Source organism: Eutrigla gurnardus, assembly GCF_963514095.1.
Source record: "Eutrigla gurnardus genome assembly, chromosome: 6".
In the NCBI taxonomy this organism is placed as follows: domain Eukaryota; kingdom Metazoa; phylum Chordata; class Actinopteri; order Perciformes; family Triglidae; genus Eutrigla; species Eutrigla gurnardus.
Genome location: NC_139920.1, coordinates 6,533,071 through 6,547,212, shown reverse-complemented (window position 1 = coordinate 6,547,212; position 14,142 = coordinate 6,533,071). Strand labels below are relative to the sequence as shown.

The 14,142-nt window shown below is 42.3% G+C and overlaps 1 protein-coding gene across 1 annotated transcript; it reads right to left on the bottom strand.

The window, feature by feature from the left end:
• Positions 1-551: 551 nt before the first annotated feature.
• On the bottom strand, positions 552-14,093 carry LOC311015258 (uncharacterized protein). The gene is made up of 5 exons (XM_084012387.1): positions 14,034-14,093; positions 11,470-11,716; positions 9,984-10,124; positions 7,308-8,480; positions 552-2,940 (listed from the first exon to the last, which is right to left on the bottom strand). The coding sequence occupies exons 2-5, from the start codon at positions 11,475-11,477 to the stop codon at positions 1,719-1,721; spliced, it is 2,544 nt and encodes an 847-aa protein (XP_083868513.1). The 5' UTR covers positions 11,478-11,716; positions 14,034-14,093; the 3' UTR covers positions 552-1,718.
• Between the last annotated feature and the right edge of the window lie 49 nt (positions 14,094-14,142).

The following is a 14,142-nucleotide window of genomic DNA, read 5'->3' as shown; positions in this document are numbered from 1 at the left end:
TATTGGCCAGCCCAGACTTTCCCCAGTGGCCAGTGTTGTGGGAAGGGCCTCTGCCCATGGTGATGAGGGAGTTTCCCCCCCAGCTGGGGCACCGGTGTGCCACAATATATATATACTTTCAGTGTATTTTGCGGTGTGTTTAACCGTTAACCCGTTTATATATTTTATATTTATATATATATAAATGACAAGCCATCAAGTAATTTCTATTTGAGATGTTGGACCACTGACCTGTCTGTAAGATTATACAATGTAAAGCCCTCAGGTTTCTGCAGTGTGTATGTACAGTATCTCATCGCTCACTCCATCTGCAGCCTTCCAGTCTCATTCTGTGGTTCTAAAATCTAATAGGACTGTTTTCACATAATTCTGGCCATTATTGATTATTATGGATCCATGTAAATGTAGAAAATGTGTTAATGTATGTTTCACACTCTGACCTGACATTTGTCATAAATAAATACCCTGATTCATTTGTCGTGTGCGTTTTGAAGTTTGTTTGGTATCCGATGACGACAAGAACAAACCACACATGATCGATGCTCCTGGGATTTTATTACAAAGAGTAGGGGGTAATGAAGTAATCTTAACTGGGGTTGAATTATTGGTTCAGCCTTTCATACTCGGAATATACTTATTATTCTTTGTGTTGGTCATGAAAAGATCAACACCAACTATGATCTTATGTTACATGTTCTGAGTCAGGAGTTATTGGCTTCTGCACCACCCGACCATTACTTGGGTCATGCTATACCAAGATGAATTCTTATTCTTGTAAAAAGAAATTAACATCACATTTTACAATATGGAACCATGAATGTTATTATCACCCTGTGTTACCACAAAAACAAAGCTTAAAGAGTTCTTAATGTACATAAAGCATGTTTAATAGTATTAGTAGGCTATCGTGTACATCTGAGACACAGCTTAACATACTTTTATACATACAATCAGGTTCAACTGGCAATAATATTCAGGTTAAAGGCTCCATCAGTGTTTCATATTTCACTACTCTGAGGCTTGCAAAGCAAATTTCATATGATGAATTATGTTCTTATATAGACATAAAACACAATCATTAGGGGGAAACATGAACACAACAGGAATAAAATAAACATCTTACAAAAGCTGCTGCCCGACACGGATAAGCACTAGACGATGAGAGAGACCTTGCAAATTACAAACATCACCTGATAAAAATCTATTCTCATAAATCATGTGATGCTGAATTATAGTAATCACATCTGAACATGTCCACAGCAGATATTATTTAAAGGACCAGCGTTATTAAAATATATAATAGAGTAAATGACTACAGACAAATGTATGCATGTATATAGGCCTACACTGTTGCCAATGAAGTTGGATTATTTTGTTTTCAGACACAATCCTCTGTTTATTCCTATTTAAATGCATCAGTAATCACCTTTGACCAGGTGCAATGATTGTATTATGTCCCAATTACCAGGTGAAATGAATTCATGCATAACATTTGTTCGGTGCTATAAAAGACAAGACATTTGCAAATCATTCCAACTTTTTAGGCGATCCTGTATGTTTTTTTTAAGCATTTCTCTTCCATAATCTACTGAAGTGTAAAGTCATGATTACTTGTTGAAACCAGTCTGTAAAGGATACAGATCAATTAGTATGTACACATTTTTAAGGTAATGCACTACCGTTATCATTTCTACATTTAGAACCTGCTGTTACAAACACTAAGGCTCTTGCAGGTTTTCCAGAAACTCCTCTATTTCTCTCCACATTTGATCCCTGCGACTATCTTTAATCTGCCTCAGAACATCAATGCTTTTTCCACGATAGAACGATTGTTCCGGTATCGCTGCTGCCTTCATGTGATATTGTATGGACTTGTAGTTGAAATCTTGTCGGTGATAGTATAAATATTTTGCGTAGTTGTTGTAAAGCATCTGTTCGTCTGCAGGTTCAAGCTCATGTTCTAGCAGTTCCTGGTATATCTGCTCAGCTTCAGCCTGGTCGTGATTGGACTTTGCGTATATATTTGTCAGATCTATTTCCTTCAGAAGTGAAGAATGTGGGTAAAGAGAAATCACCTCTTTAAGGAGGCTGACTGCTCTGTCTATCTCACTTTGCTTTGGCCGACTGTCCCTGTCATACATTATCTTCCATTTATAGCAGAGTGCAGCACACCTCCTCAGATAACGCTCATCTGGATGGTTTTCCAGAGCCTCCTCTGCCACATCAATGGCCTCATCAATAGACACATAGTTCCTGTAAACCCAAAGTAACGACTTAATACCACTGTAGCTGCTGACAGGATTTCTCAAAACCTTTCTGGCTAACTCGTGTGCCTCATCTACAATTCTTTCTCCTTTCTTAGCACATTGCACAACGTAGTTAACAGCGATGTACAAGTTCTCTGGATCCTTTTCCTTAGCCATTCTCATTTTCTCCAAGATGTCAGCCTCCAGCAGTGTGTTGCTGTGTCTGAGAACATTCTCCAACCCTATGATGTGGCTGGTGTTCCACTCCACCATGTCCGGCTGCATCCTGATGGCTCTCTGGAAGTAATCTCTAGCCAGCAGCCTTTTCTCTCTGCTGAACTTCATCAGGGTCCAGGCCTTTTCAGCGCAGATCTCCGCATGGAGCTCATCCTGGGCTGGGTTCCCGTAGTTCACCACTAACCACGAGCCATCATCTGTGTTTCTCATCTGGCGGAAGGCCTCTGCAGCCTTGTTGAAGGAACTCTGGGCGTCTTCAGTGAACCCCAGCTTGTACTGAATGAACCCTCGCAGGTTGTAAATGGGACCCAGCCACTTGTTTCCCTCCTCTGTGCTGATGTCCTCCAGCTGGTCCCTGAGACGCAAGAGTTTGGACCTGCTGGGCTCCAGATCCCAGGTGAAGTGACACTGCAGGGCCTCCAGTTTGGACTCCAGTGTTGTTTCACTCTGAGCAACACTGATGGAAAATATGAAAAAAATATTTAAACAGTACTTTGTTTTATTGTTTGTTCTTTTTAATTATTGGCCACAATGTACATCAAGACAAATTCCTTGAATGTGAAAAAGTACTTGGCAATTTTTCCCTTTCTCATTCTGAGACACGGCATTAAATGTGTGCAACGGAAATACAGAGGGAAGGATGTTTTTCAGCCCTTTGTCCCATCAACTCTATGTTCCCATAACCCTATGTTCCCTAAACTCTATGTCCCCTCAGCCCCATGTTCCATCAACCCTATGTTCCCTCAACCCTATGTTCCCTCAAACCTGTGTTCCCTCAACTCTATGTTCCCTCAACCCTATGTTCCCTCATCCCCATTTTCCATCAACTCTATATTCCCTCAACCCTATGTTCCCTCATCCCCATTGTAGTGGCACTTTGTTTCGTTCAGTCTTCCGTACCACAATTTGAATTCAGTCTTAGCAACTAGTCATTGAAACGCGAGTGAGACGAGATGATCTTCTTCCAAAATGTTTACTCATAAAGTTCATATATTCACACGTTCACATGGTCAAAAAACTGTCGCTTCCAACCTCTCTGAATTCAATCTGAGCTGAATAAAGTTCCATCACCTTATATATCACTGACATACTGCTCTCTGATTGGAAGCTTACATTCTGATAGGTTTTTAATTTTAACACATGAGTAGATTATGTATTTTAATCTACACATTCTTTCAAACCATAATGAAATTATTTATTTTAACTGTTGCATTTTTAATCTTTTTAACTAAATTGTTATTACACATGAAATCACGAATTTGGCTCTTACACCCATGTCCCCTCAGCCCCATGTTCCATCAACTCTATGTTCCCTCAACTCTATGTTCCCTCAGCCCTGTGTTCCATAAACTCTATGTTCCCTCAACTCTATGTTCCCTCATCCCCATGTTCCATCAACTCTATGTTCCCTCAGCCCTGTGCTCCCTCAGATTAATAATAACATAAAGAACTTGATAAAGCTAGCCCTAATCCTAACTATAGTACTACTCCTACATTACTTAGTAATACCTATGTATTTCATACACTGCAGGGAAGGGCCATCCCTGTGCTGAGGGAACATAGGGCCTAATTTTGATGGAAGGAAAAATGGAAGGAACATTTCATAGAAATGAGGGGACATAGGGATAAGCCTAAGTCGCTCAGAAAGAAAGAAAGAAAGAAAGAAAGAAAGAAAGAAAGAAATAAAGAAATTATCCATGACGTTAACATTTCGAGCCCTGGGACTTAATTATATGACATTTAATCAAGCATAATCATAGTAAATATGTACTCATAGACTACAATGTATATATGCAGAGGCAGTTACTCACCTCATCATTCAGCTGTTTCCTCACCTCTGTAGTTCTTTAAATATTAAGCTGGCTCGGGTTGCTTTCTTGGGTCTGCAGGTGTATATCGGTGATGTCCAGCTTCTTCTTTACTGTAAGTTGTAAGATGTTGTTGACCACGCAGCTTGAAACGAGACTGAAGTTTCACAGGTTGGGCATTAGCAAGTATTTTGTTCTGTCGTGGTGCGCCTTGACTTGACTTTTCCATAAATGGAAACCTACAGCCACATTTGAAAAAAAAAAAAAAGCCCAGCGAAAACATCCATCCATCCATCCATTTTCTACCGCTTATCCTGTATATTTTAGGGTCACGGGGGGGCTGGAGCCGATCCCAGCTGTCATTGGGCGAAGGCAGGGTTCACCCTGGACAGGACGCCAGTCTATCGCAGCCCAGCAAAAACATGACTCATCAAATGTTGCAATACTACCTTATCTCACATAAACATTCTTGTGCCTCTTGAGATAGGCCGAGCCTACGAAGATGCCACATTGCCACAATCTCCAACCCATGCACTTTATGTTGTGGTCCTGAATGTTGTTGTGTTATGTTTTGGCTTGTGACTGACATCTCTCTCACTGTCATGCATTGCAGAGTGTGCACCAAGGGGCGGGGCGATCTCCTGGAGCACGGGGCACCTGGCACACCTGCAGCTCGTTCTGCCCAAATTGGCTGGCTTCTTAAGCCACTCTCCCTTTGCCTCCTTTGCCGGATGATTCCTTTGCTTTTCAGCAGCAAGCCTGTGCACCGTGTGTCTCCAGCCGCTCGCCTCGCGGTAACCCTCCAGTGATTGTTTCCTGTATCAGCGAGTTTTGGTGCCTTGTCACTATTTTCAGTTGTACTTTCGTTCTTGAGCCTTTTCCCACATCTATGGTGATTTTTAGTTTGCCTTTTTTCGCCGCTACTTTTCCTTGAGAGATTTGTGTTGTTACTTTGTTTGAGAATTTTCTGTGAAACTGTTCACACACCTTTTGTTAAATAAACTTATTTTTGTTGAACTCTGCAACTGGGTCCTGACTTCCTGGACTGGCCATAACACTTTATCCTCAAATAGAAACAATGAAGACATCACTTGCATCATCTTCAACTCATTCATACATTCAGCATGTTGTGTGTGTAAACTTTGAGCAGCGGCCGTCTCTGCATAGTGTCGGTACGAAGAGCTGTGACGGTTAGTTCGTAACCTGGACAGACACCTGCATGGCGCTCTGCTGCCACCTACTGGTGTACCTCTCTGGTTACAGCTTCACATGCCATGGTTTGTTTAAATGAAAAAGTACGTTTGTTCACCTGCCAGATACTGCTGAACAGCTCTCTCTCTCTCTCTCTCTCTCTCTGTCTCTCTCTCTCTCTCTCTCTCTCTATATATATATATATATATATATATATATATATACTTTCAGTGTATTTTGCGGTGTGTTTTAACCGTTAACCCATTCAAATATTTTATATTTATATATATATATATGACAAGCCATCAAGTAATTTCTATTTGAGATGTTGGACCACTGACCTGTCTGTAAGATAATACAATGTAAAGCCCTCAGGTTTCTGCAGTGTGTATGTACAGTATCTCATCGCTCACTCCATCTGCAGCCTTCCAGTCTCATTCTGTGGTTCTAAAATCTAATAGTACTGTTTTCACATAATTCTGGCCATTATTGATTATTATGGATCCATGTAAATGTAGAAAATGTGTTAATGTATGTTTCACACTCACTGACCTGACATTTGTCATAAATAAATACCCTGATTCAATTGTCGTGTGCTTTTTGAAGTTTGTTTGGTATCCGATGACGACAAGAACAAACCACACATGATCGATGCTCCTGGGATTTTATTACAAAGAGTAGGGGGTAATGAAGTAATCTTAACTGGGGTTGAATTAGTGGTTCAGCCTTTCATACTCGGAATATACTTATTATTCTTTGTGTTGGTCATGAAAAGATCAACACCAACTATGATCTTATATTACATGTTCTGAGTCGGGAGTTTTTGGCTTCTGCACCACCCGACCATTTCTTGGGTCATGCTATACCAAGAGGAATTCTTATTCTTGTAAAAAGAAATAAACATCACATTTTACAATATGGAACCATGAATGTTATTATCACCCTGTGTAACCACAAAAACAAAGCTTAAAGAGTTCTTAATGTACATAAAGCATCTTTAATAGTATTAGTAGGCTATCGTGTACATCTGAGACACAGCTTAACATACTTTTATACATACAATCAGGTGCAACTGGCAATAATATTCAGGTTAAAGGCTCCATCAGTGGTTTATATTCCACTACTCTGAGGCTTGCAAAGCAAATTTCATATAATGAATTATGTTCTTATATAGACATAAAACAATCATTAGGGGGAAACATGAACACAACAGGAATAAAAAAAACACCTTGCAAAAGCTGCTGCCCGACACGGATAAGCACTAGACGATGAGAGAGACCTTGCAAATTACAAACATCACCTGAAAAAAATCTATTCTCATAAATCATGTGATGCTGAAATATAGTAATCACATCTGAACATGTCCACAGCAGATATTATTTAAAGGACCAGCGTTATTAAAATATATAATAGAGTAAATGACTGCAGACAAATGTATGCATGTATATACACTGTTGCCCATGAAGTTGGATTATTTTGTTTTCAGACACAATCCTCTGTTTATTCCTATTTAAATGCATCAGTAATCAGCTTTGACCAGGTGCAATGATTGCATTATGTGTCCCAATTACCCAGGTGAAATTAATTCATGCATAACATTTGTTCGGTGCTATAAAAGACAAGACATTTGCAAATTATTCCAACTTTTTAGGCAACCCTGTATGTTTTTTTAAGCATTTCTCCTCCATAATCTACTGAAGTGTAAAGTCATGATTACTTCTTGAAACCAGTCTGTAAAGGATACAGATCAATTAGTATGTACACATTTTTAAGGTAATGCACTACCGTTATCATTTCTGCATTTAGAACCTGCTGTTACAAACACTATGGCTCTTGCAGGTTTTCCAGAAACTCCTCTATTTCTCTCCACAGTCGGTTCCTGCGACTATCTTTAATCTTCCCCAGAACATTAATGCTGTTTCCACGAAAGAAGGATTGTTCCGGTATCGCTGCTGCCTTCATGTGATATTGCATCGACCTGTTGGGATCTTGTCGGTCAAAGTATAAATATGCTGCGTATTTGTTGTAAAGCATCTGTTTGTCTGCAGGTTCAAGCTCACGTTCTAGCAGTTCCTGGTATATCTGCTCAGCTTCAGCCTGGTCGTGATTGGACTTTGCATATATAGTTGCCAGATCTATTTCCTTCAGAAGTGAAGAATGTGGGTAAAGAGAAATCACCTCTTTAAGGAGGCTGACTGCTCTGTCTATCTCACTTTGCTTTGGGCGACTGTCCCTGAAACAAATGATCTTCCATTTATAGCAGAGTGCAGCACACCTCTTCAGATAACGCTCATCTGGATGGTTTTCCAGAGCCTCCCCTGCCAAATCAATGGCCTCGTCAATAGACACATAAATACTGTAAACCCATAGTAACGACTTAATACCACTGTAGCTGCTGACAGGATTTCTCAAAACCTTTCTGGCTAACTCGTGTGCCTCATCTTCAATTCTTTCTCCTTTCTTAGCACATTGCTCAACGTACTTAACGGCGATGTACAAGTTCTCTGGATCCTTTTCCTTAGCGATTCTCATTTTCTCCAAGATGTCAGCCTTCAGCCCTATTCTGCTGTACCTGAAAACATTGGCTAACACTAGGACATGGCTGGTGTTCCACTCCACCATGTCCGGCTGCATCCTGATGGCTCTCTGGAAGTAATCTCCAGCCAGCAGCCTTTTCTCTCTGCTGAACTTCATCAGGGTCCAGGCCTTTTCAGCGCAGATCTCCGCATGGAGCTCGTCCTGGGCTGGAGATGGGTATTTACTCATCAGGGCGTTGACCTTTGACAGGTAAGCCTCGCTCTCTGTTTGGTCTCCCAGGCGATGGTGCAGCCAAGCCAGGTTCCCGTAGTTCACCACTAACCATGAGCCCTCATCTGTGTTTCTCATCTGGCGGAAGGCCTCTGCAGCCTTGTTGAAGGAACTCTGGGCGTCTTCAGTGAACCCCAGCTTGTACTGAATGAACCCTCGCAGGTTGTAAATGGGACCCAGCCACTTGTTTCTAGGGTTGGGTATTGAAAGGGTATATTTCGATACCGGTGCCAAATCGATACTTTCAAAACGGTGCCGGTTCCTAAACGGTATTTAAATCGGTACTTTAAAAGAAAAGAAAACAAGTTTTTATGATGAAATTCCTTTTTTTATTTTTATTTTTGAGGCAAAGGTCAAGAACAAATTGACCAACAATATTTTAATCTAAAAGCTTTCATATACAAATATAAAACAAAACAAAAAAACACATTATTTCTGAGGCAAAGGCCTAGGTCAAATTGACCAACAACAACATATTAACTTAAATGTTCCGTAAGTTACGGTAAAATATAGCCACACTTTAGAGCGTTTTTGTTTCGACATCTTAGGCTCTCTGGCCTGATTCCTGAGCTGACCTCTCATACCCCTTTTCCACCGAGGCATTTTGAGGGCCGGTTCGGAGCCGGTGCCCAATCGCGAACCAGCTCTTCCTGTTTCCACAGACAAAGAGCCGGCTCTGGGCCAGAAAAACTGGTTCGCGATCGGCCCCAACTCCTTGCTGGGCTGGAACTGGGCCCGGCTTACGTTAGGGGCTGGGGGCGGTGTTAACGCTCGAGGCAACGGGGGAAAATACGCCGCTGCGGAGTTTTACTAACGTTACTGTTCCCGGTAAGTTTCACTTTTAAAATGTTTAACCTCGTTGCTAACCAACGACACATTTCTGTTTAGTTTACCAAGCTAGTGATTACGTTCGTAACAGCAGCAACTAGTGGCTTTGCTTCCTCGGGTAATGTAAGCTGACCGGCTAGCTAGCCAGCTAGCGTGATATTGCTAATAACAACGTTAGCATGCCACTTTCTGACTGCCGTTGGCTCACTAAACGTTACCAACTACCAACGTCACTTAACATCTGTGTTCACAGCGTCGTGGACACGTTTGTGATTAAACCGCTGTTCTCTGTGTTTGTAGAGCTGTCGGACATCGGCGATATTGAACGGAGGTCCAACCTGCAGACTAAACATCAAACACTCTGATCTATTGATCACACACTGTTCTACACTTTAAAAATGTTTGTGATTTTAGTGTTTTGTGTATTTTATTGTTATTGTATTATTTACCAAAATAAACACTTTTTCTGAAGAGACATGTCTGCTATGCTTGAAATTAGCGCTGCGGGGAAACCTCAGACGTATACAGTGACGTAATGACGTGGCTCTCTGGGCTCTCTGGGCTCTCTAGCCGGTGGAAACGCAAACAGGTTCTCGAACGGTTCGCTAGTTGAACCAATTGCGAACCAGCACGGCACCGGCCCGGCTCTTGAACTAGGTTCGCGTTGGTGGAAAAGGGGTATCAGTGGTGTGTGCACTGCCGCTGCCTTTTTTAACTGCGAACACCAGAGGGCGCGATTACGCAGCTGCATATTTGGTAATACCGAAATGAGGCACCGAAATTCACATTGTATTTCGGGGTGGTTACTACCGTTGATTTTCGCCCCGAGTACGTACTTGTACCGAGTGTCGGTACCCAACCCTACTTGTTTCCCTCCTCCGTGCCGATGTCCTCCAGCTGGTCCCTGAGACGCAAGAGTTTGGACCTGCTGGGCTCCAGATCCCAGGTGAAGTGGCACTGCAGGGCCTCCAGTTTGGACTCCAGTGTTGTTTGACCCAGAGCAACACTATTGGAAAATATAAAAAAAAAAATGTAAACAGTACTTTGCTTTATTGTTTGTTCTTTTTAATTATTGTGCGCACTGTACATCAAGACAAATTCCTTGAATGTGAAAAAGTACTTGGCAATAAACTCCTTTCTCATTCTGAGACACGGCATTAAATGTGTGCAACGGAAATATGGAGGGAAGGATGTTTTTCTATTTGGAAGTTGCTTGTTGTTGTTCCCTCAGCCCCATGTTCCATCAACCCTATGTTCCCTCAACCCTATTGTTAGGCGACCATGGTTGGATCAATAGTTGTCGCCGAGAGGCTAAGCGACGGAAACACTTTACTTGCCGGACGCGCTTCTGAATAATAAAAAATAAGCTCCGGAGGAATGTCGATTCACATATTTATTGATCCAAAAAAAACATAGGCAGTGAAACAATCCCACATAAAGGCTAAAAATCGTCCAAAAACTGTGTAAATTAGCGGTCAGCAAAGTAGAACCTTCCCCCCTCACCCTCTCAGTTCAGTCATTAACAACAGGTGAAGAACAGCTGATTTTACAACTATGCTGACGTACCACCCCACCTGACTCCTCCCCGGATGTGACACACAAAAAACACTACATGGCACCTACACCTATGTTCCCTCAGCCCCATGTTCCATCAACTCCATGTTCCCTCAACCCTATGTTCCCTCATCCCCATGTTCCATCAACTCTATGTTCCCTCAACCCTATGTTCCCTCAGCCCCATGTTCCATCAACTCCATGTTCCCTCAACCCTATGTTCCCTCAGCCCCATGTTCCATCAACTCCATGTTCCCTCAACCCTATGTTCCCTCATCCCCATGTTCCATCAACTATGTTCCCTCAACCCTATTTTCCCTCATCCCCATGTTCAATCAATGTTCCCTCAACCCTATGTTCCCTCATCCCCATGTTCCCTCAACTCTATGTTCCCTCAACCCTATGTTCCCTCAGCCCCATGTTCCATCAACTATGTTCCATCAACTCTATGTTCCCTCAGCCCTATGTTCCCTCATCCCCATGTTCCCTCAACTCTATGTTCCCTCAGCCCCATGTTCCATCAACTATGTTCCCTCAGCCCTATTTTCCCTCAGATTAATAATAACATAAAGAACTTGATAAACCTAACCTTAATCCTAACTATAGTACTACTCCTACATTACCTACTAATACCTACGTATTACATACACTGCAGGGAAGGGCCATCCCTGTGCTGAGGGAACATAGGGCCTAATTTTGATGGAAGGGAAAATGGAAGGAACATTTCATAGAAATGAGGGGACATAGGGATGAGCCTAAGTCGCCCAGAAAGACAATATACAGAAGCAGTTACTCACCTCATCATTCAGCTGTTTCCTCACCTCGGTAGTTCTTTAAATATTAAGCTGGCTCGGGTTGCTTTCTTGGGTCTGCAGGTGTATATCGGTGATGTCCAGCTTCTGCTTTACTGTAAGTTGTAAGATGTTGTTGACCACGCAGCTTGAAACGAGACTGAAGTTTCACAGGTTGGGCATTAGCAAGTATCTTGTTCTGGCGTAGTGCGCCTTGACTTTCCTTTTCCATGAATGGAAACCTACAGCCACACTGAAAAAAAACAAAAAAACAGCGAAAACATGACTCATCAATAGGGTTGGGTATTGAAAGGGTATATTTCGATACCGGTGCCAAATCGATACTTTCAAAACGGTGCCGGTTCCTAAACGGTATTTAAATCGGTACTTTAAAAGAAAAGAAAACAAGTTTTTATGATGAAATTCCTTTTTTTATTTTTATTTTTGAGGCAAAGGTCAAGAACAAATTGACCAACAATATTTTAATCTAAAAGCTTTCATATACAAATATAAAACAAAACAAAAAAACACATTATTTCTGAGGCAAAGGCCTAGGTCAAATTGACCAACAACAACATATTAACTTAAATGTTCCGTAAGTTACGGTAAAATATAGCCACACTTTAGAGCGTTTTTGTTTCGACATCTTAGGCTCTCTGGCCTGATTCCTGAGCTGACCTCTCATACCCCTTTTCCACCGAGGCATTTTGAGGGCCGGTTCGGAGCCGGTGCCCAATCGCGAACCAGCTCTTCCTGTTTCCACAGACAAAGAGCCGGCTCTGGGCCAGAAAAACTGGTTCGCGATCGGCCCCAACTCCTTGCTGGGCTGGAACTGGGCCCGGCTTACGTTAGGGGCTGGGGGCGGTGTTAACGCTCGAGGCAACGGGGGAAAATACGCCGCTGCGGAGTTTTACTAACGTTACTGTTCCCGGTAAGTTTCACTTTTAAAATGTTTAACCTCGTTGCTAACCAACGACACATTTCTGTTTAGTTTACCAAGCTAGTGATTACGTTCGTAACAGCAGCAACTAGTGGCTTTGCTTCCTCGGGTAATGTAAGCTGACCGGCTAGCTAGCCAGCTAGCGTGATATTGCTAATAACAACGTTAGCATGCCACTTTCTGACTGCCGTTGGCTCACTAAACGTTACCAACTACCAACGTCACTTAACATCTGTGTTCACAGCGTCGTGGACACGTTTGTGATTAAACCGCTGTTCTCTGTGTTTGTAGAGCTGTCGGACATCGGCGATATTGAACGGAGGTCCAACCTGCAGACTAAACATCAAACACTCTGATCTATTGATCACACACTGTTCTACACTTTAAAAATGTTTGTGATTTTAGTGTTTTGTGTATTTTATTGTTATTGTATTATTTACCAAAATAAACACTTTTTCTGAAGAGACATGTCTGCTATGCTTGAAATTAGCGCTGCGGGGAAACCTCAGACGTATACAGTGACGTAATGACGTGGCTCTCTGGGCTCTCTGGGCTCTCTAGCCGGTGGAAACGCAAACAGGTTCTCGAACGGTTCGCTAGTTGAACCAATTGCGAACCAGCACGGCACCGGCCCGGCTCTTGAACTAGGTTCGCGTTGGTGGAAAAGGGGTATCAGTGGTGTGTGCACTGCCGCTGCCTTTTTTAACTGCGAACACCAGAGGGCGCGATTACGCAGCTGCATATTTGGTAATACCGAAATGAGGCACCGAAATTCACATTGTATTTCGGGGTGGTTACTACCGTTGATTTTCGCCCCGAGTACGTACTTGTACCGAGTGTCGGTACCCAACCCTAACCTTGTGGTGAAATGATACTTTTTATTTTGGTCGCATTGATCTCATGGCTTGATCTAAAGTTCCGTGCATTGTGTTGTGAGTCGGCCTATTATATGTGAGGTCTGGTTAATACAAACATAGAATGATAATACAAATATACTGGGAAAAATAATGCCTTCCACATGTTGCCTTGCGTGTGTGTGTGTGTGTGTGTATGTATGTATTTATGTATATATGTATGTATGTGTGTGTGTGTGTGTGTGTGTGTGTGTGTAATATATATGTTTTATATATATATATATAAAACATATCCTCTTTGGTTTGCTGCTGTATTCTATCGCTTGAGCAACATAGTCACGTTGACTTTGTTGTCCGACTTGACGGCGTTTGCCTGCCGTCTCTTTTAGAGCCCGCCCCCTCAGACACCTGCAGCTCTCGTCGGCGTGGTAAGTCAAGTCAAGTCAAGTCAAGTCAAGCCAAGACCATCCCGAACGAGCCTCGTAACTTGGATTGACACCTGCATGGCGCTCTGCTGCCACCTACTGGTGTAACTCTCTCATTACGCTTCACATGCCATGGTTTGTTTACATGAAAAAGTACGTTTGTTCACCTGCTCACCTGCCAGATACTGATGAACAGCTCGCTCTCTCTCTCTCTCTCTCTCTCTCTCTCTCTCTCTCTCTCTCTCTCTCTCTCTCTCTCTCTCTCTCTCTCTCTCCATATATATACTTTCCATATGTGTTTTATTTTCATTGTGCAAAGCTGTTTGCAGTATATAAATAAAATAAACGAACCTTATAAATGAGTCGAATTTGTGAAAGCCCCGAAGCGAGCACTTCGCTCCTCTACTTCAGCTGGCCGGCTGGTACCACCATCGCTGAAATCAAACAAATGTCGCTCAGC

What these genes read in the sequence shown, in the direction of transcription:
- LOC311015258 (XM_084012387.1), bottom strand. An exon ending in GGCACGGAGGAGGGAAACAA is followed by an intron (nt 8,481 to 9,983) that starts GTAGGGTTGGGT and finishes ACCCAACCCTAG; the next exon opens with AAACAAGTGGCTGGGTCCCA. An exon ending in GAAAACCTGCAAGAGCCATA is followed by an intron (nt 2,941 to 7,307) that starts GTGTTTGTAACA and finishes ATTTTCCATCAG; the next exon opens with TGTTGCTCAGAGTGAAACAA.